This window comes from Cadophora gregata (genome assembly GCF_030347475.1).
Source record: "Cadophora gregata isolate MNR1 chromosome Unknown scaffold_8, whole genome shotgun sequence".
NCBI classification, from domain to species: domain Eukaryota; kingdom Fungi; phylum Ascomycota; class Leotiomycetes; order Helotiales; family Ploettnerulaceae; genus Cadophora; species Cadophora gregata.
In genome coordinates this window covers 679,169-704,582 of record NW_026695931.1, presented here as the reverse complement: position 1 = coordinate 704,582, position 25,414 = coordinate 679,169, and the positions used below count along the sequence as shown (strand labels likewise).

General features: G+C 48.6%; 7 protein-coding genes across 9 annotated transcripts; 5 read left to right on the top strand and 2 right to left on the bottom strand.

Annotated features, from left to right (window-relative positions):
• Nucleotides 1-121: 121 nt before the first annotated feature.
• Nucleotides 122-2,623, top strand: ONS95_013770 (uncharacterized protein; the record flags this gene model as incomplete). Its single annotated transcript, XM_058507416.1, has 5 exons — nucleotides 122-502; nucleotides 563-638; nucleotides 701-2,006; nucleotides 2,132-2,277; nucleotides 2,334-2,623. 5 exons carry the CDS (start codon nucleotides 122-124, stop codon nucleotides 2,621-2,623), a joined length of 2,199 nt encoding a protein of 732 aa, XP_058356585.1.
• A 3,260-nt stretch (nucleotides 2,624-5,883) lies between these two features.
• Nucleotides 5,884-7,075, bottom strand: YIM1_2 (zinc ion binding; the record flags this gene model as incomplete). The annotated part of the gene is made up of 3 exons (XM_058507415.1): nucleotides 5,884-5,940; nucleotides 5,987-6,367; nucleotides 6,416-7,075. 3 exons carry the CDS (start codon nucleotides 7,073-7,075, stop codon nucleotides 5,884-5,886), a joined length of 1,098 nt encoding a protein of 365 aa, XP_058356584.1.
• A 363-nt stretch (nucleotides 7,076-7,438) lies between these two features.
• ONS95_013768 (uncharacterized protein) lies at nucleotides 7,439-9,310 on the top strand. 2 transcript variants are annotated; one of them, XM_058507414.1, is made up of 7 exons: nucleotides 7,439-7,602; nucleotides 7,662-7,823; nucleotides 7,877-8,032; nucleotides 8,094-8,278; nucleotides 8,325-8,481; nucleotides 8,526-8,697; nucleotides 8,747-9,310. In XM_058507414.1, the coding sequence occupies exons 3-7, from the start codon at nucleotides 7,996-7,998 to the stop codon at nucleotides 8,964-8,966; spliced, it is 771 nt and encodes a 256-aa protein (XP_058356583.1). In that variant the 5' UTR covers nucleotides 7,439-7,602; nucleotides 7,662-7,823; nucleotides 7,877-7,995; the 3' UTR covers nucleotides 8,967-9,310. The 2 variants fall into 2 exon arrangements, with proteins under 2 accessions (XP_058356583.1, XP_058356582.1); XM_058507413.1 differs by having other exon boundaries at nucleotides 7,439-7,823; nucleotides 8,747-8,916; nucleotides 8,963-9,310.
• A 165-nt stretch (nucleotides 9,311-9,475) lies between these two features.
• UTP4 (U3 small nucleolar RNA-associated protein) lies at nucleotides 9,476-13,806 on the top strand. Its single transcript, XM_058507412.1, has 3 exons — nucleotides 9,476-10,512; nucleotides 10,558-13,333; nucleotides 13,413-13,806. Exons 1-2 carry the CDS (start codon nucleotides 9,507-9,509, stop codon nucleotides 12,201-12,203), a joined length of 2,652 nt encoding a protein of 883 aa, XP_058356581.1. The 5' UTR covers nucleotides 9,476-9,506; the 3' UTR covers nucleotides 12,204-13,333; nucleotides 13,413-13,806.
• A 2,020-nt stretch (nucleotides 13,807-15,826) lies between these two features.
• Nucleotides 15,827-19,169, top strand: PNG1 (peptide-N4-(N-acetyl-beta- glucosaminyl)asparagine amidase). Its single transcript, XM_058507411.1, has 2 exons — nucleotides 15,827-17,077; nucleotides 17,124-19,169. Exons 1-2 carry the CDS (start codon nucleotides 16,530-16,532, stop codon nucleotides 17,971-17,973), a joined length of 1,398 nt encoding a protein of 465 aa, XP_058356580.1. The 5' UTR covers nucleotides 15,827-16,529; the 3' UTR covers nucleotides 17,974-19,169.
• Nucleotides 19,170-19,233: 64 nt separating this feature from the next.
• ONS95_013765 (uncharacterized protein) lies at nucleotides 19,234-23,261 on the top strand. 2 transcript variants are annotated; one of them, XM_058507410.1, is made up of 6 exons: nucleotides 19,234-19,420; nucleotides 19,498-19,988; nucleotides 20,354-21,455; nucleotides 21,579-21,648; nucleotides 21,709-21,776; nucleotides 21,828-23,261. In XM_058507410.1, the coding sequence occupies exons 2-6, from the start codon at nucleotides 19,619-19,621 to the stop codon at nucleotides 22,885-22,887; spliced, it is 2,670 nt and encodes an 889-aa protein (XP_058356579.1). In that variant the 5' UTR covers nucleotides 19,234-19,420; nucleotides 19,498-19,618; the 3' UTR covers nucleotides 22,888-23,261. The 2 variants fall into 2 exon arrangements, with proteins under 2 accessions (XP_058356579.1, XP_058356578.1); XM_058507409.1 differs by lacking the exons at nucleotides 19,234-19,420; nucleotides 19,498-19,988 and adding an exon at nucleotides 20,013-20,288.
• Nucleotides 23,262-23,964: 703 nt separating this feature from the next.
• ONS95_013764 (uncharacterized protein) lies at nucleotides 23,965-24,588 on the bottom strand (the record flags this gene model as incomplete). The annotated part of the gene is made up of 1 exon (XM_058507408.1): nucleotides 23,965-24,588. The coding sequence occupies one exon, from the start codon at nucleotides 24,586-24,588 to the stop codon at nucleotides 23,965-23,967; it is 624 nt and encodes a 207-aa protein (XP_058356577.1).
• Between the last annotated feature and the right edge of the window lie 826 nt (nucleotides 24,589-25,414).

Here is a 25,414-nt window from a genome sequence, read left to right as displayed (position 1 = left end):
CTGAAGACAAGAAATATGCGTTTGAAGCACGAGGCTATAAGGGACGACTGCGACCCCGCGAAGAGAACTGTTGTCCACTCCCCTTCACGATTCGACTTGACGACCACCATAGACGATCACCATGGAGTCCGAAAAGGTAGCCTATGCTTCGTCTCAGCCTGATTCTCAGGATCGGGATGTCGACAAGAAGACCTACTCGGTAGATGTTAACGACAACGAACATGACCCGCACTATGAGGATCCTGACCTTGTCCTCGACAACAAATTTCCCTTCCCACCGCTCCATGGAATTCCAGAGGAGGAGCGACAGATCACTATCCGTGCACTTGTACTCGGAGCCTGCCTGGGTGCTGTCGTGTCTGCTTCGAACATCTACCTTGGTCTCAAGACTGGGTGGACGTTCGGTGCTTCTCTTTTCGGTTCTATTCTCGGTTTTGCCATTCTCAAGCCCATATCGAAAGTTGCTCCCAGATATCTGGGTGGAGGACATTTCGGTCCAAAAGTATGGATACTCGCAGACTCCCTGTGGAATTTAGTTTGTATGCTTACTTAAATCGTGCAGGAAAATGTGACTGTTCAATCAGCAGCAACCGCCGCTGGAGGCTTGGGTATAATTTTCGTCGGTGCTGTCCCAGCCAGTACGTACAACGAGGATATCCTTGGTATATTTGGGCTTAGAACTGACGCTCAAACCTTGTAGTGTATCATTTGAAACTGCTCTCCGACAAGCCCCAACAGGATATGGGCAAACTGATCACCTTTTCACTCTGCACCGCTTATTACGGCCTATTCTTTGCCATCGCATTGAGGAAGTTTTACATCCTGAAGTTGAAGCTCATCTTCCCATCGCCCACGGCCGTTGCCTACACCATTCGTGCACTTCATGCAGGTGGGGCAGAAGGCGAGAAGGCCGCCGCCAGGAAAGCCAAAGTACTTGGGATCTCATTTGCCGCCGCTGTTGCTTTACGAGTTGCCTCGATGTACGCACCTGGAATCCTCTGGGACCACAACATCTTTTGGTGGGTCTACACTTGGGGATGGACGAGTGCGATCAGCATCCATTCCTGGGGCTGGCTTTTCGAGTACACGCCGGCTTTCCTTGGAGCCGGTATCCTCTCTGGAATGAACGCCTCGTTGTCTTTCTTCTTGGGTGACGTTCTCGCGTGGGGCTTGGTTGGTCCGCTGACTGTGAAATATGGCGAAACTTTCGGTGCCGCAATTGACAAAGAGACTTATCCAGGCTGGATGAACTACAACAGCTTGGGTATACCAAAAGGTTTCACATCGCAAAAGCACCATCCGTCGCCCCGATACTGGAATTTGTGGATTGGAGTCATGGTCATGCTCTGCGCCTCGTTTGCCGAGGTGGCCATGAATTCTCCAATGATGTACCGTGGGATGAAGAGGGCCTTCTTCGAAACTGCCGAGAAGTTCCCCAAGTCCAGAGCTTTTGCCGAAAAGCATCTGCATGGAGAAGAAGAGGACTCTCTAGATCCGTCTCCCAAAGAGGAGCAAGTTCCAGTTTGGGCTTGGTCCGTTGGTCTCGTCTGTGCGATTGCAGTTTCAATGATTGTGCTTGCCCTCCAGTACAATGTCAGCCCTGGACTCACGATTCTCGCCGTCATTCTTGCCTTCATTTTCTCCTTCATTGCTGCTCAGTCAGCAGGTGCCACAGATATCAACCCAGTGTCAACTTGTGCCAAAGCATCTCAGCTTGTTTTCGGTGGTGTTACTCAAGGACAGGGCATTCATGGCGATAAAGCATTGACCACAAACATGACCGCAGGTATAGTTGCTGGTGGAGCGGCAGCCCAGTCCGTCGATATGTTGGGCGATCTGAGAACCGGCTACCTCCTCTCCGCCTCTCCATATGCGCAATTCATTGCTCAGGCATTTGGCTCCTTCTTCAGTATCTTCCTCTGTACTGGGTTTTTCGTTCTCTTCTCCAATGCCTATCCATGCATCATCGATGCAGATTGGGATGAAACGGTCCAGGGTAAATGCCAGTACGTATCACTTCCTTTGAAACCCTTTGCTGCTCCAAGAGCTCCTGGATTCTCGTATTATTTTGTTGTTGAGCCTGGACGTAAATCATGTGGGAGAGACCCATTGGGCTAACTCAATCAATCAGATTCGGTATTCCTTCTGTTGCGGCTTGGGTCGCTGTTTCCAAAGCGGTTACAGGGGCAGACTTTCCCGTTCCTCCCAACGCGGCGATCACAGCTCTCTGTCTGGGTATATTGTCCGTCATCATCGTTGTTGCAAAGTACCTTTGGAGTAAGATTATCTTCGAATCCTCCAATTTGACCAAAATGTTAACCAAGCTTCTGTAGTTCCAACCAAGTTCCACCGTTATGTCCCTAACATGAACGCTGTTGGTCTTGCATTCACCCTACCCCAGACACAATACGCCACTGCCATGGCCACTGGAGCCATTCTGTCCAAGATCTGGCTCAAGCGAAGCCCACGTACTTGGAACGAGTTTGCATACTCCATTGCCGCCGGTGCTTGCGCTGGAGAAGGAATTGGAGGTGTCATCAATGCTCTTTTCCAAGTCATTGGGATCTCTGGTGACAAGTATGGTTCGCCAGTCGCTTGCCCTGGCGGCGAATACTGTGGCTAAGCGAAGAGGTTGATGGATGTGTGCTGTCAGGAGGTGGAAGGACATCAGAAGGATGGCAGAAAATTAATGAAAGATGACCGAAATGTTTGAGTAGAATACCCGTCGTATATGGACATTATAATAAACATCATTCGTTTTCTCATCTAATTATAAGCTCGGTGCAAATCTTGTCCGTGGTACGTTTTCTCGTTGCCTGGTGCCAACAGCTGTGGGGCTTTTCTTGAAACCTCATTTCCCTCCCAAATCCACTCCTCGTGCGTAGACTATTCACTATCAATGACTGCGTTGCATCGCATTTTCGTTGCCTGATTTTCAATGGGGATGGTCAACGTGCAGTCTGTCGTGGACGCACTTTAACCACGGCTGACTGGACTTGGCATTTTGATGAGCATTTTCCAGCAAATCAGGAACACGAAGAACAAAGCAGAGGACTAGGAGGACAAAGTGTATAGAAATTCTTCAATATACGGAAAGTCGTCTACATTCACAGTGAGAGTAGTACTGACAAGTCGAGAAAAAGCTGTCTCCAGCAGGTGGATCAACGACTAAACATATGAGCTAGCGAATCTGATGATGGTCTGTGCCGAGTGGGATGGTCCACACCTACCTACCTAGGTACCTAGTAATTTTGAGCATCATATGTCTCTTCCTCTACGAGTTGATTGCGGTATTCTTCTCATCAATGACAAAGGAGCGCTCTGCGATGGCCACATCCTTCTGCAACGTTTATTGGTAACTTACATAGGTATGTTTACTTCACGAGTTTTGATCGCGTGAAATAACTGTCGCTCTCAGTCGTTGATACTTTTTTTTATACCTCTACGCTTTCTTTCCTTGTGAGTGGCGCCTCGGCCACTGTTCAATTTTAGCCTGATACTTCCAAAAGTGCTGCTCTCGTTAATTTTCCCAACACATTGTTCTCATTTTCGCCCGCGAAAGTGAGCAATACATCATTGAAGATTTGGTTCAGCAGAGTAGTCTGTTCTGTATAGTGCCTTCTGGCCCAGGGTGCAATGAGACGACGTTGCGTTCTCCTCTTTCTCCTTCATGCTAGCAACCGGCAGCTTCTCCCGACATTTCCATCTGCCAATGTTCATTTAATGGATTATTCGGCAACACCAGCGGCGATTAGAGAAATGGTTCTTTGGCCAATATTCCCTAACCCAGCTACTGGAACAGAGATCGTGATTGATCTGGATCATCTGACTAACTATGTCCACAGCTTGGGAATGGCAATCCTTGGATCAATCCACATTCAGCGTGGTACTCTATCAGAAGTAACGTGGTGAGTTCTCCACATCACGCATCCGTGGACGATCTAAGTTAATGTTCTCCAGGTTTCTTTCATCTGTTGCGGTTCAAGCGGTCGGAATTTCAGACAGTCTGATTTTGCAGCATCCACCATTGCAATCACCGCGCTCTGTGGGTCATATGTCGCAGGAACATTCAGCCCAGCAAACGACTTCGGTGGGTGGTACTTGGGATATATGAAGCATTTCCCCGGACTGGACTTTTGTGAGGCTGCTTGGGGATCAAGTTCAACCCACTGTTAAAAAACAAGATTTCTGAGCTAGGAAAAGGTGTCGAGTGCTGTGGGTAGCGGAGGGGTCACATTCAGCTGTAGGGGGTTCGTGCGGGCTACGGTATACTTTGAGGATCAACCGAGTAGATGATGTTTCATTAGCTGAAATTTGTATCAAACCATACGCTGTTTTTGTTTTATTTGCCCCTCTCTTCGGCGGTTGCTCATGAGACCAAATTCCAGAACCAGTATCTCTTTAGGATGCAATTTCGCCGGGCTCCTTCAGGCTACAATAGTGCTGAAATTACTCTCCGCTAAGCTTGTTAGGGCTTTGGTGATACCACGGACTTTAGACTCTTTACGATTTCAGGCTTCAATGCTTGCTCTCAACTCCAATTCGGCTTTGTGGTGTTGACGGTTGTCTCTTAATTCATGATTGGTTGCACTAGCGATTGATTCGTCTATTATGCCGAAGGCTCTCATGAGCAGGCACCAGTTGCCCAGCTCGCTTATCTCGAAACCGAATACAACACATGAGTTTTCCCTATCTGCGAGCTAGATTTACTCGTTGATCTTGCTTATCAAACTCGACTTCACCAAGCACACTCCTGCTCTCTAGATAGCGGTTTCTGATAGGCTTGGGAGACGACAAGCATACCATGACTTCATGTTTTCGTACTTCCAGAGTCTGGGATCCGATTACGGCTCTGCACCTGGCTCGCAAAGTACTGAACTTGTGGATTACGATTGTTGGATATCAATATTTAATATCAATGCAATGCAATGATCGTTTGATATCACGGTCATGCATGCAGCAGAGGTTGAATAGGGAACAAACCCGTGCATCCGACTGTGGTCGCTTGACGCCGGCCATGACTTGCGAGATTTGGTCAGCCATAATGATTGAGATTCTTGGTTTCGATCCCAATCCTTTTACCTCTGCCAGGAAAATTTACCAGCGGTGAATTAATTGGTCATGGGATGTCCACATGACCGTTTCGCTTTCTTCAACAATTCATTCGAAGCGAGAGGAAATCGCACGACAAGGTTGTCAATCCTTACCAAGCTAACTAGATATTGGATTTACCAACAAATGCAATTTGTGAGATACGGTCTAGACCACTGGCAATGATGCATAAGCCCTATCTGATTGACACTTTGGCTGGGGTAGCCGCGAGGGGTCCCCAGCGGTAAATAAGCTTCGGCGTTTACTTGGCGCTGCTGGGCGAAGGCAGGGGTGTTCAATAGAGTCCCATCGCGTTATACTTCCCAAAAAGGAAGTTCGCGAACAATCTGAAGAGGCGCAGTTGACATGCGACCGCGGAATGGCCAGCCTCAACAAGACTCAATGGTATGCAACACGAAGCGAAACACGAAGTTCATGAAAGCAGATTGGCCAGCTGACCTACGAACTCCTAGATCGATCCAACGCAAATGAAATGGCCGATGCTCATCATGCCCAAAGTCTCGGGATGTTGTTCCGGCCCAGTTGGCATTCGTGGAAATTGAGTAAACACGGAGGGATTGCTCATACAATCATCTTGGGTATGCACCAATATTGGAGTTCCGTCTCTTCATTTCGTCGTTATTTCTGCTTCTTCTGCTGGTAAATGATACATTATTTGGATTCTCGCCTTGTAGGCGAGTTTGTAACCTGAGCACTAGCGAGGAATTACCTAAACACCGCATTCTTCACACCATAACGAAATCCAGATCCCATACGCGAGTAACGAATGGTTCATATCTTGACAATGACCTTCCCTCTTGCGTGTCTGCTCAACATCCTTTCATACGCCTGCGCACACATTAGCATTCGCCTCAACCTCAAATTCAAAACACACCTTCAACACATCCTCCATATCCCAGCATGAATCGATCGGCACCTTGAGCTTTCCTTCTCGAACCATAGCTGCCAATCGTTGCATCTCATCTTGTGTCGCAGTAGCTGCAAACTGGATGTATGGCCTGTTCGGCCCACCAAGAAATCGCGGCCAGAGGAAATTGCTCGCCATCTGGCCAATGCTGTACAGAATAGCTCTCATAGAGTAGGTAGGCATCGCAGGGCCTACGTTGACAAATGCTTTCCCGGGTTTGAGATAGCCTTCACAGTTGTGGAATATCTCTTGGATACCAAATGCGTCCATGACTACATCGAACTTGTCGTTTGCGAACTCAGTGGTCAGGAATTTGTGTACCGGTGCGTGCTCTTGGTAGTCGATGACCTACATTGTATCAGCTCTAGATTATTCTGGCTTTGCATCCAAACGCACCTCATCAGCTCCGAGTCCTTTGACCATCTCAATGTTGGCCTTTGAGCAAATTGCAACGATCTTTCCGCTATTGCCCACAGCCGACCTTGCAATCTGCAAGGCCATTGACCCAATACCACCACTTGCACCATTGATCAAAATCTTCATTCCCTCCTCCAACTTCGCAGAGTCAAACAATGCCAAAGCTGTGCACCCTGCAACTGGTAGTCCTGCTGCTTCTTTTAGCGACATATTTTCTGGTTTCAGACACACATTCTCAGCAGACACCAACACAAATTCCGCCAATGATCCCTTTCCAGCTCGAATATGCGAGCTCACTAGGACCGATCCAAACACCTCAGTCCCCGCCCTCAGACCCTGTGATTCTGGGACAATTGGACCGACTTGGACAATTGTACCCGCGAAGTCCATTTCGGGAATTGCAGGTTTGGCTCGAAAGAGCATGGGACAGATTTGCATCATGATTGAACCTCCTGGGTTGAGAGCTGCATGGCTGATCTTGACCAGCACTTCTTCTCCGACAGGGGAATGTGGAAATGGGATGTCGTTTGAACATGCGAGGACTTTCTCTGGTAATCCGGTTGAGGTATGGACCCATGCTTTCATCTTTTGTGGGTGAGTGGATGGAATGGAGTCATTTTCGGTGGCTGGTGAGGCCATATTGACGACTTAGAATCGAAGTGATCTGCTACGGAGTGTTTAGGATGTTTAGTCAAACGGTTGAGAGTAATTAGGAACCATGCCGTCTCAACACAGAGCCTGGTATATTTCGTCGTGTGCAGTGCTGCCTCGCCGCCAAGTGACACGTTTTCGAGAAGGTGCTCAGCTTCATAGCCTGAGCAGAAGATACGATTTCTGTCGTCGGGTGGCTTGAACTTATGGAAGTTCAAGCCAATCAATTGCTGAACCGAGGGCTTGTGATTGGACATTCCCGGTTCATGTTCGGTCCTATTACTCGCTTGTCTGCAAGGCGTCGGCGCAACCTCTTGTACATTTTTGGAACTGTCATTTCAAATCCAGTTGACTTATGCTGAAGCAGCTAGAAGTGTGTAAACGAAAATGTTAGAGAATCGATTTAATTGGCAAGACTCCAGCTATCGGCAGAATTAGCAGGACTTCTAGTCTCTCCCAAATTCAGAAATGTATTTCCACAACGGCCCAAACCCCAGTTTTGCATAAATTGGCTTGTACGCTTTCACCTTACTCTAGTATCTAGTATATCCACTGGCTAAGACCTTTCCGTTAGAAAATACGCAGTACACAGAGCAATGGCAAGTCTCCATTGCTGTGGTGACCAAAGAGGTGCCAAGGCATGATGGGGTAAGAATTTTAATGGAAAATACAAGTATTTGCAGCGAGGATAATATGAAAGTAATCGTCGCGAAATCGGAGAACTGGATACGTAAATGTAGGAACTCACTTCATCAAGTCCACCTGAGAAATCCGCTGATGAGTCAGCAGCAAAAGTGGGATACAATTGCAAGTATGGTAAAAGAGGTCTGGATAGACGTCCCTTCGGCCGTCTTTACTACACTGCAACATAGCATCCCTCAGCATCCCGATCTTCTTGACACGCAAATATGGCTACTGGAACACAGCCAGTGCTGGGTTGGATTGGTAAGATGGCCCCCGTTAAATCGGGAGAATGACCGTCAGGAAATACATCTGACTGGATTAGGTCTCGGTTCCATGGGTCTAAACATGGCGAAGAACCTTCAGAAACACCTCACAGCATCAGTGGCTCCGCCATTGAACTTCACCAACCGAACCTTATCACGTGGGGTATCCCTTGTAGAACTTGGCGGAATCCCATGCGCAACGATTGCAGAACTTGTCTCAAAAGCAGATATTATTTTCTCATCTGTATGAACAAAGTCACAGTAGAAAGCAAAAGCTGAAAACAAACCAGATAAGCGATGATTCCGTCCTTGACAATATCGTCTCCAAAATGCTAGCATGCAGCAGCCTGGTAGGAAAGATCATCGTCGACACTTCAACAGTACATCCAGACAGTTCAGTCAGAGCCTCTAAGAAGTTGACTGAAGCTGGGGCGGTATTTGTTGCTGGTAAATGCACTTGCCTTTTCACAAAACATAATTAACAGACATAGCTCCCGTGTTTGGCGCATCCCCAGTAGCAGAAGCTGGACAACTACTTTTTGTTGTCGCTGGACCTAGAGTAGCGACCGAAGCTATTGCTCCATACCTGAAAGGTGTGATGGGACGAGAGGTTATAAGCCTCGGGGAGGATGTGTCGAAAGCGAGCTTGATGAAGACATCAGGGTAAGCCATGCTTGGATATGAAGTTCTGGACTGACTTTGAACAACGAAGAAACTTCATCACAGCAGGAATGATGGAAATTGTGGCAGAAGCCCATGTCTTTGCTGAGAAGACTGGCTTGGGCAGTGAGGCAATGGAACTGCTGATCAAGGAGAACTACGGTCCTCTGGCATACACAATATCCAGAAGATTGACAACGGGTGTCTATTTTCCGGCAAAAAGTAGGTCACAGCATCGACAAAACCATGGCCCTGCTAATAGAAATAGATGAGAAACCGTGGTCTGATATCAATCTTGCTATTAAAGATGTTGGACATGGTGTCAATTCTGCAGAAAAAGCAGGCGCAAGACTCAAGATTGGAGAAATCGTACTCGGGCATCTGAATGAAGCGAAAGGTTATGCAGAGAGTCAGGGTGGAAGGGCAATGGACTCTTCGTCTATGTATGGTGTCATTCGGAGGGATGCTGGACTCGACTTTGAGACAGACTTGGTGAGGCAAAGAGATTCCTGAATAGCAAGTAATGTATATGATGGAAGCATAAGATATGCAGACAGCAATGATTTGATACTGAGATTTTCTCACCCAACATATTGTCAAATGAGAGACATCAAAAGTTGATTGAATAAAGTGAAGCGAAGAGGGGTGAAAGTGAGGCATAAGAGCTCAATGGGCTAGTCCTCATATATCCGAGCGGTGAGCGGGAGGGGCTTAGCGTATGGCAGATCTGCTGAGCAACCTCGAACTTTTCAAGAAAAGTCAAGACAATTTTTGTGAGAGTTCAGCGATTCCCCTAGCTCACCACCAGCGCCATGGATATCCACCGTTGTCGATTCGTGCCTTTTCCGCCTTCCACGATCAATGCGCTCGCATTTTCCCACTCGCACATCTCGAAAGACCAGAAAACCGCCCCTCCAAGATTAGCGGTTGGCAGAGCAAATGGTGACATTGAAATATGGAACCCGCTGAGAGGATCGTGGCTGCAGGAGACAATAATACACGGAGGGAAGGATCGGAGCATTGATGGTCTGGTATGGACTCAAGATCCGAACGAGGAGGTCAACGGGAAGTTGATCATTGGGAAATCCAGACTTTTCAGTGTCGGATATACCACCACAGTCACGGAATGGGATTTGCGGACTGGTAGACCTTTGCGCAACGCCAGTGGAAACCATGGAGAGATTTGGTGTATAGCTGCACAGCCATCTGCCATAGGCGCGGCCAGCGGTGCATGGGAAGGGCAGAATTTGATCGCAGGCTGCACGGATGGAGCTTTGGTCTTGTACTCGACGAAGGATGAGGACCTTCAATTACAACGAATTCTGGTTCGGCCTTCTGCGAAAAAAGCCAAAATTATCAGCGTTACGTTTCAAAACCGCAATGTTGTCGTCGCAGGATGTACCGATAGTGTAATCCGTATCTATGACATTCGGACTGGAACATTATTACGAAGCATGACACTTGGGGCTGGGCCGAAAGGAGGGCCCAAAGAGATCATTGTATGGTCTGTCAAAGTGCTGAAAGACGGAACTATTGTTTCGGGGGATTCAACTGGAGAATTGAAGATCTGGGATGGGAAGACATACACTCTGAGACAGAGGATAAAGTCGCATGAACAGGATGTGCTCAGTCTTGCGACCAGCACAGATGGAAGCGCAATTTTCAGTGGCGGAATGGACAGAAGGACAGTCACATATAAGCCGGATGGGAAAGCAAAACCAAGATGGGCAGAGGTTACGCATCGAAGATTCCATAACCACGATGTAAAGGCAATGGCAAGCTTCGAGGGTTGTGGAATGAGTGTTGTTGTGTCCGGAGGTATGTCATCCGAGTGGTGACCTTAATTATTATTAACATAAATAGGTCCTGATGCATCCCCAATCGTTACACCTCTTGGACAGTTCGGATTCGAAAACCAACGATCATTACCCTTCCTTCCACAAGAATTAACACTTGGTAGCTCACCAAGGAGGAGACTGATTCTGAGTTGGTGGGATCGAGAAGTACACATCTGGAGAGTCAACAAAACTGCGGCACCTACAAGCGACGATGATGACGAGAAGCCAGCTGTTAAGGGACGAAAACTGGTCGCCAAAATTCTGATCAAAGGAGAAGCATACATCACATCCGCCACTCTCAGTACAGATGGCAGTCTTCTGGCAGTATCAACCACAGAAGAGATCAAAGTCTTCCAATTACGTCCCAGAACAGAGGAGGATGGTCTCAAAGTTTCAAAAGTCGCTCTACCAGAGTCTTTCTCATCAGGTGCACGACTCATTCAATTCTCACCCGATGGAAAATGGCTTTCCATAATCCGTCCAGACAGCCACATCCTCCTCTCCCGCATAACACTAGATTCGTCCACATCATCAACCATATTTCACGCCCCCATTTCTAAAGTCTCCCGTCTCGACCGTCAAGTCGACAAATTCACTCTTCTAGGCGGCCTTGGCACTTACGACAGAACAATAACTCAAATCGCCTGGTCATCAGACAGCAAGATACTCGCCGTGAGCGACCTCTCTGGCTACATAGACAGCTTCGTCCTTTCAGGCGTCGAAGACACGACTCAAGCGCCTCCCGCCGCCTTTTCCTCCGCCGCGTCATCCTCATGCGAATCAGACAGCGACTCGGATTCAGAAGACGAAGACTCGCCCTCCACCCCTAAACTCATCTTCGGTCAGCACTGGACACGCAATCCGGCTGCCTCTCTCCTACCTAAACTCCCAACTGCGCCAGTCGTTCTCTCTTTCCGTCCTGCGACCCAGAAGCAGCTAACGAATGGCGTCGCACCGCGTCCTACGAGGAATAATCCTCACCCCGTCTCCCACGACTTACCGAGCGGTGAAGCACGCCTACTAGTCGTGACGGCTACATCTGATATCTACGAGTTGGACGTCCTGAAAGGTGGGTTAAGTCCCTGGTCAAGACGTAACCCACCGCATACATTCCCAGCGAATTACCGCAAGACGCTCGATCAGGCGAAGGGTTGCGTATGGGATGTCTCCGAGGGCAAAGAGCGGGTATGGTTGTACGGTGTCGGATGGCTGTGGATGTTTGACTTGGCCAGAGATTTTACTCCGACCGGGGCAGAAGCGTCAGATGACGAGGATGAACTGGAGCAGCCTACAGGAAGTAAAAAGCGTCGCAGAAGACACGGCAAGGAGAACCCTTCTGGTGCAGGTGGTTTGATCTCAGACGAGGTTTTAGGCACGGGCATGTCTCGCAAAATACGAAAGGTCATTCACCAAGACGAGGATAGAACCGTGGAAGAGGAAATGGACTTAGTGCCTGTTCTTGACAAAGAAGATAATAAGGATATTGACGAGAGCCCGAATCACTGGCATACGTTTAAGTATCGGCCTATTCTGGGTGTGGTGGTTGTTGGTGAGGGTGAGGAGGACTTTGGTCCTGAGGTCGCAGTGGTGGAGCGGCCGATTTGGGAGGCCGATTTGCCGCCGAGGTTTTACGGGGAGAAGGAGTGGAGGGATAAGAATTCTGTAGATTAGAGTCGTTGGAAAGATTTTCATGACTGAGGTGATGGAGTTGATGAAGTGAAAGTGTTTTTGGAGGCACACTCTCATCGCTAGCACGTGACCATGGATGGCTCTGCTGCTACCTAGGTAGGTACCTAGTTACAAAGTTGATCCCGCCGGTACTTCGTTTCTTTTGGGCCACTCCTGATTTAAGGATCCTGAAACTATATTCCTATTAGCACGCGAGATGCTCGAGACTTCCATTGGACTTTGTAATCTATACATGGTCTCCTCTTTTCCTTTGTTCAGTCAGTCCATCATCAACACATCTTCGCTTGATTCTTTCTTCCATCATCCGTATCAGGCAACCATCCACGATTATCAAGTTTATCTACTCCCATGATTGCAAGCCCACAGAGTACACGATTACGTTATATCATACCAAGATGCTGTGTCATCCCAAGCCCTTTTCCCTTTCTCTTTCCAATCTATTGAAATAGACGCGCGTCAATCAATCTCCTTCCTTGGGGTTTACCCGCTTCTCACCAGTGCCCATGCTAGCATCGCACTGGAACAAGAATTACTGTGACTAGCAACACAAAAGATCGTTATCACTAGCAGGGGACTTTCTTGTCTCCTTGGTTTTACCTTGCTCTCTTAGCTACACTCTTACATGAACTGCAGCACATGAAGTATATCTTCACTTCACTTCACTTCACTTGCCGACCGATTGACAAACATACTTTGTGATATGCAACAAAACTTTATACGGAATTTGGTTGTGTCATTGGCAGCTCAGGTAGAGTGCTGGGTCGGGGGATATGATGGCAGATTGGGTGGGATGGTGGTGGGTTGAGGTGGAAATGTGGAACTTTGGAACTGTGGAAGGAGGTTCTGATAGGTTGGTGGTAGAGGAAAGTCGGTGAGCTGGAGGGGAAGGGGGAGAACGCGCGTCGGGAGGAGGGATGGGATGGCTTGGTACTGTGTTGTGCTTGTTTTGGCGAAAAGATTGCGGCATGGGGAGGAAAGGTTGGTGGGAGGGGAAAGTTGGGTTTTATGTTGCGAGGATGAAGCTTAGGTAGGAGATAGTACCAGTGGCCATAGGAAAGATTAGTAGAATGTTAATGGCAGGCGGGAGTACTGGACTACAAACATGTTCTGTGGTATGTATCTCAGCGCATTCAATTGAGTGGAGGCCAAGCTGTGGTCAAGTGTTGATGGGAGGTTGACGAAAGTCAGCAGACGGCAACGAACCTTCAAACAAACTGCTCACACAATACTTTATTCGGCGAAAGTTCTGCCTAGCCAATGATCATCTTGGCCACGGAGAAACTTTTCAAGGCTGGCATTGGGAGTGAATCTAAAATGGGGGATGGGGCCAGAAGGAGCCTGTAATAGTGAATTGGCGCAAGTGGGACATAAGATTGGGAAATTGGCAAATTGAGGAGAGGGACGGTCGCTAATGGATCAACAGGCGCGGTCGGTGCGTGTATTAGATTATTATGTCACTGGATTGATGTATTACGTTTGGTGTATGTTTGACGAGTATTGTTGATGTGATGACTTCGGAATGTGGAGGGTATGAGAGAAGGTAAGTGGGAAGAGAGGGCTTGAAAGATTGAGATTTACTCATGGCATTGAATTTCACATCGTCTTGATTTAAATAACCCATTTTCAATTTACACGATTACGGTTTTCAGGAGCGCTATACAGCTGAGTTATTTAGGTACTGTCCTTGAAAATGATGTTGCCGTTAATATTTAGGTAAGCACGCACTCATTCATTGATACCGCATCCTCCTAGCTGAACAAGCGATGCTTAATCCCACAGATAAAAAAGGTTAAAACTCTAAAACGTCACAAAATTTCCCATATCTTAACTCAAGCCAAAGAAACGACTGTTTTGTTTATTTCCCTCGTGATCGTTTCATTCAGCTTGCTTTCCTCGCTTAATAAACCTTCAAAGCAGTCAAGCTCGGCTCAGTTGTTTGATCTCCAGGCCACGCAATCCACTACTTAAGCGAGATCTATGCCAAGAGCCTGCCGCGCGTCACTCACCCTTTCTGAGGAGTTTGGGACTGGGAGTAGTAGTGGTGATTGCCAGCAGGGAGGATTTCTTTGCGTGGAGGGTTTGAGGGGAGGGAAGCAATTGGAAGCTTTGCGGGTTTGCTTGGTGAGGACTTGGTGAGATTGTGATGGGCTTGGGGTGATGGAAGGCGAAACTTCACGTAAACATATTCGTACCTGGGAGGGAAAGCGATGGGACGAATTGGAGAGGGTTGAATAAGTAAGTCGGTGGCCAATCGTACTCGAATACACTTGCGTGGTACGGTGTAAATGACAACGAGTCGCGAGTAATGTAATTCGTACTGTACTTTAGTTGATAGGCCTGCGTAGGCAAGTCTTACCTGATGGCAATTTCTCACTCCGTCTGTATCGTTCAGAAGTTTGACGGGAGGGAAGACAGAACAGATGAAGATGCAACGAAACTCTCACCGTGCTGGGGGTGCCACGCATTATTTCAACGATTCACGGCTCCAAGAGATCCGAATTTGATCTCCCAACTCAAACTTCACCTCCGCTTGTATTCGTGGCAAGAGCCTCATGTTCATGTTGATCAGTCCTGCGCCTCAAACATGTCCGGTTGCAGGCTATTCTGCTGGGCTTCCCCAGACCAAAGTATTTGCCACCGCGGTGGAGAGATCCGACGCATTGACATCGAGGGAAAATGCTATCTGATCACATGACTACCAGAAACTCAGAAAACTCAAATTTTCAAACGCCGAGATCAGGGTCTGATGGGGTCCTTGCGATCCTTGTATGGAAACATTTTGGCAAGTAAAGAAGAAAGTGGAGGAGCAGGCTGATGTCTAATTAGTGGGAAACCATACACAATCCGGTACTCCTGGGTTAACATAGAGTTTTGACATTTGGATTTTCTGTTGTAGATTGGACTGGATGTCCTTGACATGATTTGAGCTCATGCTCTTGAAGCAAGTTCTCGTGGGAAACTGGTAGAATCGTACTGTAGACTGACGGCAAGGGTCCATTCAATGTTAATTGTGCCAAGAGAAGGAATATCCACAGCGCCGACGTTGTTGGTCACGAGCTGGCTGGCAACTTTTCACTCCGGAGACGTGCTCCTAAAGTAGAGTACGTACCAAGAAAGAAGATCTGAAGATCAGACAGGAAAGAAAAGTCCAAAGCCTGAGGTTCGAAGGGAAGACACGTCTCTTATTCTCGCTCTCTCCCCATCGCCAATGCTGTCGGATATACAAGTAAATTCACACTTAGTCAGAACGAAGAACGAGTTCTTACTGGCTTGAATCGAAATCCGATATCCTGGAGAACGAACTTTGAGTGGTGGATCACCACAGTTAGATCGTCCTCCGGTGTCTCTAACTGGCTGAAGTGGACGACGACGCAGCTGGACCCAATTATACTCCCTTCTGACCTGAGGCAACGACGGATACCTGGCAGGGGTTTCGTTAGTGACGGCGACGCGTGTCCTGCGATGCAAGAAATCTGAGGATCCAGAAACGCGGCCAATCAAGGCAGACGCTGATGCCCGCCCGCCGCCGTCTGCCTGCATGCTCTCTGGTTCTGTGGACGCTCCTCAACTCTCCTCACTTAGTACTCCCCTCTGGACTCCACAGTCCACACGCGTACCTTTGCCTTGCCTTTGCCTTTGCCATCGCCATCGCCCGGGAACCAAGTCTCCTTCGTCCTCCTTCTTCCTCCACCCCCAAGACTGAAGGCGGACGGCCACGCCATCCCTAATCTCTGGGTGCACACGCAACCCCCAACCTAACTGACTGCAAACTTCGTACTCTCCCTCTCCGTACCTGTAACCCGAACCTTACCAAGACACACCTCGTCGTCGCCGCATACTCTTCTTCCTCATCACCAACAGTCACTCACCTAATTATTTACAACCGATGAAGAATAACTTCAACTGCTGCCCCCTTCATCATCATCATCATCATCATCATCATCATCATTACCAGTTCTTTTCGCTCTGCCCGCATCAGCCACCGAAGACAGAAGACAGGCATCTATTCTTGCAGCGGACCTAGCCTAAAACACTAAGCGAAGTGGCATTGCGACAACTGAACTGGGCTGTGCCAGGGAGGGTCCCTCATCACGCTCGCTCAACACCACCACCTCAACCTCCACCTCGACTTCCTTCCTTCCTTCAATTCAGGAACTCCGTGCTGGAGTATCGACGACAACAACCGGAATCATAGGACAGACACAAGCAGAAAAGAGGTGCGAATATTGGGCGGTGGACGACGATTGCTTCTGCCTCGACCTCGACACCCTTCACATCGGCCTCGAGTACGAACCGGCAGAGGAAGAGATGGCCGACTCATCGGGCTTCGGCTCGCAACAGAACGGGAATGGGGATTACGATGATCAATGGGCGAGGGGATTGACGGCACAATTCGAAGGTTTATTACGGACGAAACGACTGAACGAGCTGGACCGATCAAGGACATCTTCACCATCACCAAGAGAGCGAGCGTCTTCGAGCAACCTACGAGCCGCCTCTACTCATTCACAACAATCACATTCATCAGGGTACAGACCATCGACATCAAGTGGCTCGCAATACGGCGCTACCCCTCCATCGTATGCGTCGCTGAGAAGCCTACCCAAGGTCCCGTCGCCACCTGCGGATGCGCAGTCGCAAAAGTTCAGGAACCTCCTCATATCTCTATCACTTACACCCACGAAGTACGAGAACCCTGGACTGTTGGATGAGGCGTTACAGGTTATCCCACTGGATCGGATATATGGCGAGGCGGAGGAGGAGAGCCAAGTGCTCCAGGCACAGGCTGAGAGTATGGGTGATGGACGAAAGCCGGAATGGGGATATCAAGACTGTGTCATTCGCGCATTATTGAGGTATGTATCGTATCATCTGTTGATTGATTCATACTGACATTGTTAGATGGTTCAAGCGGTCATTCTTCTCCTGGGTCAACAACCCGCCATGTTCAGTCTGTTTATCACCAACAATTGCGCAAGGCATGACACCACCAACACCAGAGGAGTCAGCATACGGTGCCCTCCGAGTAGAATTGTACAGATGTTCCGCTGGTGATTGCGGTGCCTACGAGCGATTCCCAAGATACGGCGACGTTTGGCGGTTACTACAGACCAGGAAAGGACGAAGTGGCGAGTGGGTCAACGTATTCAGCATGCTATGCAGAGCAGTAGGAGGACGTGTGAGATGGGTATGGAATGCCGAGGACCACGTATGGACGGAGGTGTATTCGGAGATGCAAAAACGATGGATCCATGTTGACGCTTGTGAAGAAGCTTGGGACAATCCACGGCTGTACGCTGACGGATGGGGAAAGAAGATGTCGTATTGCGTCGCCTTTTCCATGGATGGAGCCACAGATGTTACTCGACGATACGTTCGAAAACCTGAGCAAGCTCTTGAGCGGAACCGTTGTCCAGAGGAAGTGATGCTGTACATCCAGAACGAGATTCGTAATCTTCGACGATCCAACATGCCCAAGGATGAACGATTCAGACTTGAGAAGGAGGACAGCAGAGAGGACAGAGAACTCCGAGGTTACGTTGTTGCTTCGATCGCTCAATCCGTCGTCTCCAACCTTCGACCTGGCGAACCATCCATGATGAATGGACGTCCACATACACCTGAAGATCAAAAGCTGCCTGCTGAGCAGCCTGCCACTCGACAAAATGGTGCTCAGGAATGGGCCAATGCCAGAGACAATAGTCAGCGACACCACCAACCACCCAGAGATCCTTCACAACGCGGCTTCTGAAAGACTCGATGAAAGTCTTGTTCACACCACCACCCACATCAACGGAAGTTGAAGGCATGTCGGCTAGCTATCGATCACAGAGCGCAATTGAGCGACCATGATGAGCACGCCAGCGTCTCGAGTTGATACCATCGTGGACATCCGTCCGCACGGCATGCCGCTGCCTTCTATTTAATCTTCACATGTTGATACATCACATCAGCATTACTTCGACAAGGACACATATTTTACACCATCTTACAAAATCAATACCATCATCAGCCTGTCCATAAACAGGCTTGTACGCTTATACATGTGCGGCTGCATTTCCATCCGGGGGAATTTGGAGGGACTACTATTTACTGTGTCTACACTGGCGTACCGGCGGTTGATACTATCATTACCGACATCAACATCAATCCATGATCGTAATTCATTTTGTCATTTAAGGGAGAGCATGAGTGCTCGTCTCGTGGTTGAGGTCGAGGTTGTTTTTGGTATTGTTTGATTTGAAATCTGGGTCTAGCTGTGCTGAGGCGGTGTCCGAAGCTGGTAAACAGCGGCGTTGTTTTGGATTGGGAGGGTTCATATGACCCTGTTCGGATCGAAGCCGATGGTCTCTTTTCTTCTGTTATCATATCATATCATATTATCGAGGGGGGAGATGCATGGAAGGGAAGAGGATTGGGAGGCAGGAACTCGGGATGAGTGATGTGATTCTCTCACATGCAGACATGAGAGGATATGAGATCAGATGATATCCAGATGAGAGGGAAATGAACGATACAGATAGCTCGGACGAGGAAGGAGAGAAAAGTCATTTTCTAGTCTGATCTGACGATAGATATGAGAAAGAAAGAAAGAAAGAATAAAATGAACAGAGCAAGTTGGCTGCTTTCAAAACCACTCTCTTGTTCCGGCATTTCACAGTGAAGTGAACTCTATGTAGATCACAACTAAAACAACTCTTTCAAAACACCAGGTCCTCTTTGGGAAGTAGATGGATATATCCCGTCACATCCGCACATACAGCCAAGTTCACAAGCACCTCTCAAAAGCGAGTCGGCACCTGAGATGGTGGCAAGCTCGCAAGGTATGCGGGTAAATACTAAATCCCCGGCACTTACCTGCCCACCACCTCCTGCCCCTGCTCCTGCTCCTGCCCCTGCTCCTGCTCCTGCCCCTGCTTCTGCCCCACCATGCCCACTCAACTAAAATCCTAAGCTTCTCCAAGGAAGGAAAAGAGTCTCTCGGCTAAGGGCTCTAGCTTACCTGCCCCGGACTGGCTCGGCTCGGCGAGACTAGGAGAGGGAGGACTTTAACGATTTCGATTTCGATGCGGTGAAAAGAAACAAGAAAGCAAAAAAAGTACAGTACACACGGGCAGGATTTCGAACTTGCAAATTCGGCGATACGTGTACTTGAGATACTGGAAGTGAAGTGTCGTTGGTGTTCTGTTCTCTTTAGAGTGAGTGATTGTTTGAGTTTATTTGGCAAGGAAAGGTTTTTTCTACAGGATAGGTAGGAGCTTACGGGAGGTCCTAGGTACTTACGACGCCAAACATACACAGACGCGAGATCTGTACCTCCTCCATCAACACCAAACCAGCTCAACAACACCCCAATCAATCAATCAATCAATCAATCAATCAACCACACAACCACAATGACGCGCTCTCACCCCCACCGCAGCAGCAACAACAACAACAACAACAACAACAACAACAACAACAACAACAACAACAACAACAACAACAACAACAACAACAACAACAACAACAACAACAACCTATTCTCTCAAACAGAGCAGCAAAACGCCGCCGCCGCCCAAACCCTCACCTCCCTAAAGGCGTTCCTCCCACCGCTGAACTTCATCACGATCCACTACGCGTATTTCATCAGTACGTGTTTGATTTCTTCGGTTGTGTTTTGGGGGATTGGGAGGGCTGGGGTTGGGGTTGGAGAGGAGGAGAAGGGGAATGTGAGGGGGAATGGGAGGGTGGAGTTTGTGGATGCGTTGTTTTTGGTTGTTTCTGGTGAGTTCATTTCTTTATTTTAATTTCAAGATTTTGGCAGTGGGGGTGGGTTGAGGTTTGTAGGACGAGGAAGGAGGGGGGGAGGTATTCTTTTTCGTTCTGTTATCTCTTATACCTTGTGTTGCCTTCAATTTGCCCCTCATTTCCTATTACGCTGCTTGGTTTTATACCAGTATTGGGGTTCCAACATTACCTTTTTTTCTTCTATTATATGGTTTCTTAGCAGCAAGGACTGAGATGCTCCCACACATCTACATATCAAGCTACTACATCCTGCATGTCCAGCATCTTCAGATCACTGTACATCTTCCTATATCTCTCCTTTGTTATTCCTAGAACCCTTTACTAACACCCCCTTTCCACAGCCATGACCGAATCTGGTCTCAACACCGTCAACCTAAGCCAGCTCGCCCTCGCCCAGCAAATCATCCTCTTCATCCTAATAGTCATCGGCTCCAGCATCTTCGTCAGCATCTCCACAGTGTGGACACGCAAACGTGTTTTCGAGAAACGCTTCCGGGGCGTCGTCAAGGGTGTTAGAAGGGGACGGTTTCGTGGCGGTATTCTAGGACGGGATGATGCTGGGTACGGAGGGATGGGCAATTTGGGAAATGGGAATGGAGAAGTTAGTGTAGGTGAACGACTTGAGGAACAGAGGAAGGAAGGAGATGGTGGTGATGAAAGGGTGTTTGAAAGTAGGCACTCGGGGCCAAGGGATCCGACTTCACACCTTTCTCCACATGGCCCGGATCTGGGTTCGGAATCGGTGGCTCGTGATGAGCTGTTGAATTCGAATTTAGATCTTGGGTCGGGTGGAGGAGGGGAGGGAATGGGAAGGGGGGAGCGATATGAGATCGAGATTCATGGTCTTGCTTCCCGTAGTCTCCATTCTCGAACCGGAACAAGAAGTCGTGGGAAAGGAGGCCAAGGTGATCCAGATCGTATCTCTTTCACGCGGCATACATCCTCTGCTCAGGGAGACACAAACGGGGACTTAGGTACTGGAGCACCACACCATCGGATCTTGAATTTCGCAGGCGTTGGAGCACGTCATTATCCTGGCATGACGACCTCAGCAACAGCATCGATCTACAGCGCCACTCATGGTCCCGCACTTCCCATGACTTTACATCATCGCCTCGAAAGAAAAGCTACAGCGCCAGATGGAAGGACCTCTCGGGGAATGCACCCTGATCTCGACTTGAAGGGAGAGCAACTAGAGCTAGACCAGGCCACATATCCGCACTACCTCACACGCCATACAACAGGTCGGAATGCTCAGGTCTATGGCTTAAGTAGAGAGGAGAGGGAGCATCTTGGTGGTGTGGAGTATAGGGCTATCACACTGCTGGGATGGGTCGTGCCGTTGTATTTCGTGCTTTGGCAAGTACTTGGTTGTGTTGGTTTGGGTGCATATATGAAGATTAACAAGGAGGAAGTTATTAGGGCGAATGGGATTAATTCTTGGTGAGTCCGTTTCTCTTCACTTCTTTGTTATGATGCGAGCTGGATACTGGAGGAGAATGGAATGTCAATGGGTTGAGAGTGTGTACGAGGAGAGTGTGGAAAACTGCTAATGCTGTGTGTTAGGTGGCTGGGAATTTTCAATGGTGTCTCTGCTTTCAATAACTCGGGTATGAGTTTACTGGACGCGAATTTGGTAAGTTCAAAACAGGATTGATACCACCCACGGATGAAAACTGACTTGAACATCTCCTAGATCCCCTTCCAAACTTCCATCTACACACTCGTGACCATGGGAATGATGATCCTGGCGGGAAACACGGCGTACTTTCTCTACATACCCAATTGCAGAAAACTCTTACTGACTGCCACCAGATACCCTATTATCCTCCGCTTGATCCTCTCCCTCATGCTCAAAACCCTCAACACCATCTACCCCTCTCCCACCACTCATTCGACCCACAAAGCCACCCTCCGCTTCATCCTCGCCTACCCACGACGTGTTTACACGCACTTGTTCCCCTCTGCCCCAACCCTCTGGCTTCTCTTCATGGTTATAACCCTCAACGGCATCGACTGGATTGCCTTCGAGCTTCTCAACATAGGTAATGCCGCCGTTGAAGCCATCCCGCACAATTTCCGTGTCCTGGACGGTCTGTTCCAAGCGCTGGCTGTACGCAGCGGCGGGTTCTACATAATTGGGATAAGTGAGTTGAGGATTGGGCTACAGGTGTTGTACGTCATCATGATGTATGTCAGCGTATACCCGGTAGTCATCACTATGAGAGGCTCGAATGTTTATGAGGAGAGGAGCTTGGGGATCTATGCTGGAGAGGATGAGGAAGAGAAGGAGGAGATCTACGGCGCCGGAGATAGACGAGCCAAACCCTCCAGCGCTCTACAAACCATCCTCAGCACCCTCTCCTCCCTAGCCCACCCTTTCACGCCATCCTCCTCCTCTCCTCACCGTCACCACCACACCCACCTCCCCACCCCAACCCGTACCCAATTCATCCACCAACAAATCCGCGGCCAACTCGCACACGACATATGGCTCCTCGTTCTCGCCGTCCTTCTCATAACCTGCATCGAAGCGTCCTCCTTTGAGAACGACCCCGTCACCTTCTCCGTCTTCAACATCATCTTTGAAGTCGTGTCGGGATACGGATGTGTGGGCATTAGTACGGGGATGAAGGGCCAGGATTATAGTTTTAGTGGGGCCTGGAAGCCGAGTAGTAAAGTGCTGCTGTGTGTGGTTATGGTTAGGGGTAGGCATAGGGGACTGCCCGTGGCGCTGGATAGGGCGGTTAGGTTGCCAGGGTTGGGGGATGAGGGTATGGGCGTAGGTGGGGAGGTTGAGCTAGAGGATGGGCGTCTGCATGGAGAGGGAGGTATAGGGAGTGGGGTTGAGAGGAAGGATGAGTTTGATGTTTAGGGAGGGGCGTGTTGTGGTGTGGTGTGGCGCGGTATGAACCAGAGCGTCCACGACATCGTTGGGCTTTATTTTGTCCGTTTTCTTTGCTTTCGCGTACCTAATTGCGCTTTAAGTAGATTCTCCCCACTATAGACCGAAAGAAATCGTCCTTTGTTTCCTATATATCAAACATTTGCAACTTGCTTTTCCGCCTGTAACCTACTAGTGGCCGAGGCTCTTGCTCGCTGACATGACTAGTGGTAAAATTTCCTCATGTGGAAGACAGATCCCTTGTCCTTTCTCATTGAGCGCTTACTCCAGGAGTAAGTAAATTAACAGAGAGATAAACTGGATTGGAATGGAGTGAGAGGAGGGTGTTCTTCGGCTAAAGGCTTGGCGAGACTTTTCTGTAAATACAAAGGGAAGATATGTTTAATAATTATCGAAGGCGTGATAAATGAAGAGTTGGTGATACCATGCGCTCTAATTGGAGAAAATATCATCAGAAAGGAAGAGTATACGGTTTATCTATCTCTAGAATGTTGGCTGCGAGGGATGAAGAGAAGATTCGGTAGAAATCTTTTATGTAAGGTAGGAACAATAACTACATACTGGTCATTGCACTTCCTGAATGCATGCACCAGAGAAGTCAACCTGGCTCAATTAGACGAAAGTCCAAGTACTCATGACGTCACAATTATCAAGTATGAGTGGGAAGAGCGAAAAGTGAAGGACAGCCCATCCCAATGTGAAGTTCGATTAACTTGGACCTGACGAGTGCGGGAGATACATGCCAGGAGACTATTGCAGGTATAGGGGTGTATTTGGAAGCTTTTTAATCCTAGCCCACGATCGGGCGTCCAATATTGCATCCACCAACATGCCCAGTCCAAGAAACCTCATGCCAACCAGACACAGAGCATTGGTGTATAACTCAAGGGCGATTGACTCGCGTATTAACTCTAGCGAAAGATCGATTAAAAGAGGAACATCTGTTGATAGGCATGGTATGCTATCTACACAATAAATATGCCAGTCAGTTACTGAACGTACGCGCTGGATGATGAGACTTGTAGAATTCACTCACCCATGCTCAAATCACAAAATTGCCATCACACCAACGACAGCACCAAGCACGCCACCCAATCCAACTCCAAAACCATCACCTGTAGCAGCCGCACCAGCGCTTGAAGTCGAAGTCGATGTCGAAGTTGAGCGCTGAGTTGGACTCGTAGAATTTGAAGCTGAAGCCAAGGTCGAGGTCGAACTCTGACTAGCAAAAACAGTAGTTGAGGTAGAGACTATCGAAACAGTCGTGGGAGACACCATCATTCCCGACGAGTCCAACAACATATTTGTTGACGATGGTGGAGTGGAGGTTGAGGTTCCAATCGTGATTGTGGAGGAGGACAACATCGAAGGGCTCGGCATCGTATCCGTGAGGAGGGAGACCATCAAGGAGACGTCGGTGGGAGAGGGAGCTGCGACGGTACCACCACTTGGGTTTGACAGGCTAGGATGGAGGGCTGTTGTCATAGTGGTATCGCTGGCGTAGTAGACGAGTAGAGTGGTGGTGGGTTGGAGTGCGTCGCTGAGGATGGAGGCGCTGATTGCGGTTGGGAGGGGTGTGGAGATGGTTTGGGCGAGGGTGAAGGTGAGGGCGGAGAAGGAGAGGCAGAGGGAGAGGAGGAGGATGGTGAGGAGGAGGTCGAAGGACTTCATGTTTGTACGTTGGGTTATTTGTGGTAGGATGTGTTGAAATTGTTGAATTTTCGTTGGTGTGGTTTGTTTTCGAGGTAGGTGTTTGTTGATGGAAGAAGTGAGCCAGCCAGGTTGACGCTGGCGGAGATACTTTCATTGAACTCGCTTGTGGCTGCGCACATGATGACTTTTATTCATTCTGTGTATGTTGACTTCCGGTAGAATGAAATTCAATTTGCTGCTCGTTCACTTGCAGAACCAGACCTTGGCTTACAAAGTATGCTTGAAAGATATTCATTGAGGATGGCCTTAGCGAGTCATCCATTTGACTAGTGACCAACGTACTGACAGAACTGCACAATTGATTGTCCATGAAGCGTCCAGCTATCTCATGGTGATAATTGTCAACAATACTTCGCTAGCTGATTCTCATAAGCCGGAGACCCTTACTCTGCTTCAGCACCGCTCCCTCAGTAGCACTTGACAGACAAACGCGAGCCCTGCAAGATAATTCGGTACATGCGTCTCATAGGATATCACTGCATCAATTAAATCGAGCCCGATCGCAACATTACTTCCTGACCCTACTTTCGTTCATTGAAAACTCATAGATGTAAAGTGATGCCTGCTTGAAATACTGATGGATGTGTCCAACAATGGTAAGATCTTTCGATGCGGCCGCACACTTCTTCCAACTCGCATGTTCCAGTATGTCCACAAGCAGATATACGTACAGAATTCGGCTGCAGCCGATTCAATTGGCGAACCACAGTTTTGGGACACCGGCATCCTGTCCCGATTCGGCTTCGTGGCGCTTAGCCGCATCTCAGTGTACATTTCGCATGCA